The sequence below is a fragment of the Hippocampus comes genome, unplaced genomic scaffold, assembly GCF_001891065.2.
Source record: "Hippocampus comes isolate QL1 unplaced genomic scaffold, H_comes_QL1_v1.1 scaffold168, whole genome shotgun sequence".
Taxonomy (NCBI): domain Eukaryota; kingdom Metazoa; phylum Chordata; class Actinopteri; order Syngnathiformes; family Syngnathidae; genus Hippocampus; species Hippocampus comes.
The window spans coordinates 980677-982727 of record NW_017805955.1 but is presented as its reverse complement, the minus strand read 5'-3'; the positions used below and the strand labels follow the sequence as shown (position 1 = coordinate 982727).

The 2051-nt window shown below is 35.9% G+C and overlaps 1 protein-coding gene across 1 annotated transcript; it reads left to right on the top strand.

Annotated features, from left to right (window-relative positions):
- Positions 1-381: 381 nt before the first annotated feature.
- LOC109528153 (beta-mannosidase-like) lies at positions 382-2038 on the top strand. The gene is made up of 3 exons (XM_019890479.1): positions 382-670; positions 1063-1157; positions 1893-2038. The coding sequence occupies exons 1-3, from the start codon at positions 476-478 to the stop codon at positions 2011-2013; spliced, it is 411 nt and encodes a 136-aa protein (XP_019746038.1). The 5' UTR covers positions 382-475; the 3' UTR covers positions 2014-2038.
- The last annotated feature ends 13 nt before the right edge of the window (positions 2039-2051 follow it).

Genomic DNA, 2051 nt, shown 5'->3' with positions numbered 1-2051 from the left:
CACGGCTGTTTTTAGTTTCCCCCTTCAATAAAGTTACTTCAACCTTAAATGTGCAGATGTTTGTGTCCCCCCCCCCAGACGTGTATATGATGGCGCTTGTGTAAAATTGTGAAGAAACTAAGTGTTTCAAGTCATTTTTGTCAGGGATTTTTTTTCCCCCATTTACCCTTGTTAATATGCTCGGACGTTGTTTATATTTGTTTTTCTTGTCTATTTTCATATCTTGATTTATGGTGTTTTCATTAGTTTTTACCCAGCTTCTGTAAGTATTAGACATATTTTGCAGTTTGAGATTTTAGTGTTGGACTGTACGTCATCGTATTTGTTTTTGAGATGTGTATCAAATTGGCGCAGGTCCTCAGCCAATCACATTGAAAAGGGGCGAGTCATATCGCGTGTAGAAATCGAAATCCGGTCACGTGACCAAAGTCCGGAAGAAACGACTTGACGATGAGAGCGATTTAACGGAGGAGTGATGATTGTACGCGGTTTTTTCTTCTTGTTTTTATCACTTGGACTTCTGGAGGTTTTGAGCCACGATGGTATCGTACCTCTCGTCCAAAGTTTGGACGGTGAATGGAACTTGTGGAACTCGAACAAGTCCTTTTTTCTGCCCGCCCAAGTCCCAGGATGCGTCCACACGGCGCTGCAGCAGCGAGGGTTAATTCAGGTCAGTTCGAAAAGAATGAAACCCAAAAGTCGTGCGTGTGTGTCATGGGACACGTTTTTGGTCAACAGAATCGAACTCACGCGAGAAAACCCAATTCATTTCCAAAACAGTACGTCAATTGTGTTACCCCCTTTTATTGATTCGAGCGTTTTTTTATGTTGCTATTTATTTCCTGTGTCACACCTAAAATGACAATTATTTTCATTCCTATTTTAAGGTAATTTTGCCTTGCTTCTGGTGTAGTTTTCTATGCCCCGCTCACATGAATATTTTTGAATTTCAGTTCTTAGATTTCTTATTTTGCCTCTTTAATTTAAAAATATCATTCTCAATATTATTTTCATCTCTAAAGGGGAAAAAAATGTGTCAACCGCCTTCGATGCATCTTGCAGGATCCTTACTTCCGGTTCAATGACCTTCTGTACGAGTGGATCTCTTTGGACAATTGGACGTACGCCACCACGTTTGCAGTGTCCAAAGAGCTGAGGTCTGCCGAGAAAAGCACACAAGTCGATGATTATAGAAAAAGAAAATACTAGAAAAAAAAATACATTCAAGATATTAAATGTAAAAGCACTCAAATATTAGAAAACAATACTAATATTGCACTACAAATATTTAGAATTTATAATACAATTTTAAAAATAGAAAAATATCAGTCAAAAATAGAAAATATTAGCCAAAAATCATTCTGAAATTACACTGTCAAAATATGATCAATGTTTTTTCAAATAATGTGACAATAATAGAAAATAATACACAAAATATAGAAAATAATACAAAAATACACAATTGGATAAATAAAAAAAAATTTAATAAAAAAAATCATACAAATTAGACCAAAAAACTGCTAAATTTTTGAGAAAACAAATACATTGACTCAAAGACAAAAATATTTCAATATAATTCATATATAATTTCAAAATAAACCAAATATTAGACTCAAAATCATACAAAAATGCAAAAATATTAAGATGAGGTTTTTAGAGTACACAAATATATCAGCTTTTGAGATCACAATGCATGCTTTGCTTGGATCAAGTTCACAAAATGGTTTAAAAAATGCAACACATGCAACATTTAAACAAAAAATTAAAACACTGTTCTGAAACAACAATACAAAATAGTTTAGAAAAATATATTTATAAATGTCAGACTGAATTTTGATTTTTTTTTTTTTAATGGAGCCGCCCGCTTTCATAAATGTGTCGTCACCCCTCAGGTCCAAGCGACAAGTCCTTCTGATTCTGGACGGCGTGGACACGGTGGCGTCGGTTTGGCTCAATGGCGCGTTGGTGGGCCGCACGGACAACATGTTCCGTTCATACGTGCGTTCACCTTAGCACTTCCCCAACCGTCGGTCCGTCCTTTCCGCAACTTG

Coding starts and splice junctions, on each gene's coding strand:
- LOC109528153 (XM_019890479.1), top strand. CDS start 476: ATGATTGTACGCGGTTTTTTCTTCTTGTTTTTATCACTTGGACTTCTG. Junction 671..1,062: donor AGCAGCGAGGGTTAATTCAG/GTCAGTTCGAAA, acceptor TGCATCTTGCAG/GATCCTTACTTCCGGTTCAA. Junction 1,158..1,892: donor GCAGTGTCCAAAGAGCTGAG/GTCTGCCGAGAA, acceptor GTCACCCCTCAG/GTCCAAGCGACAAGTCCTTC.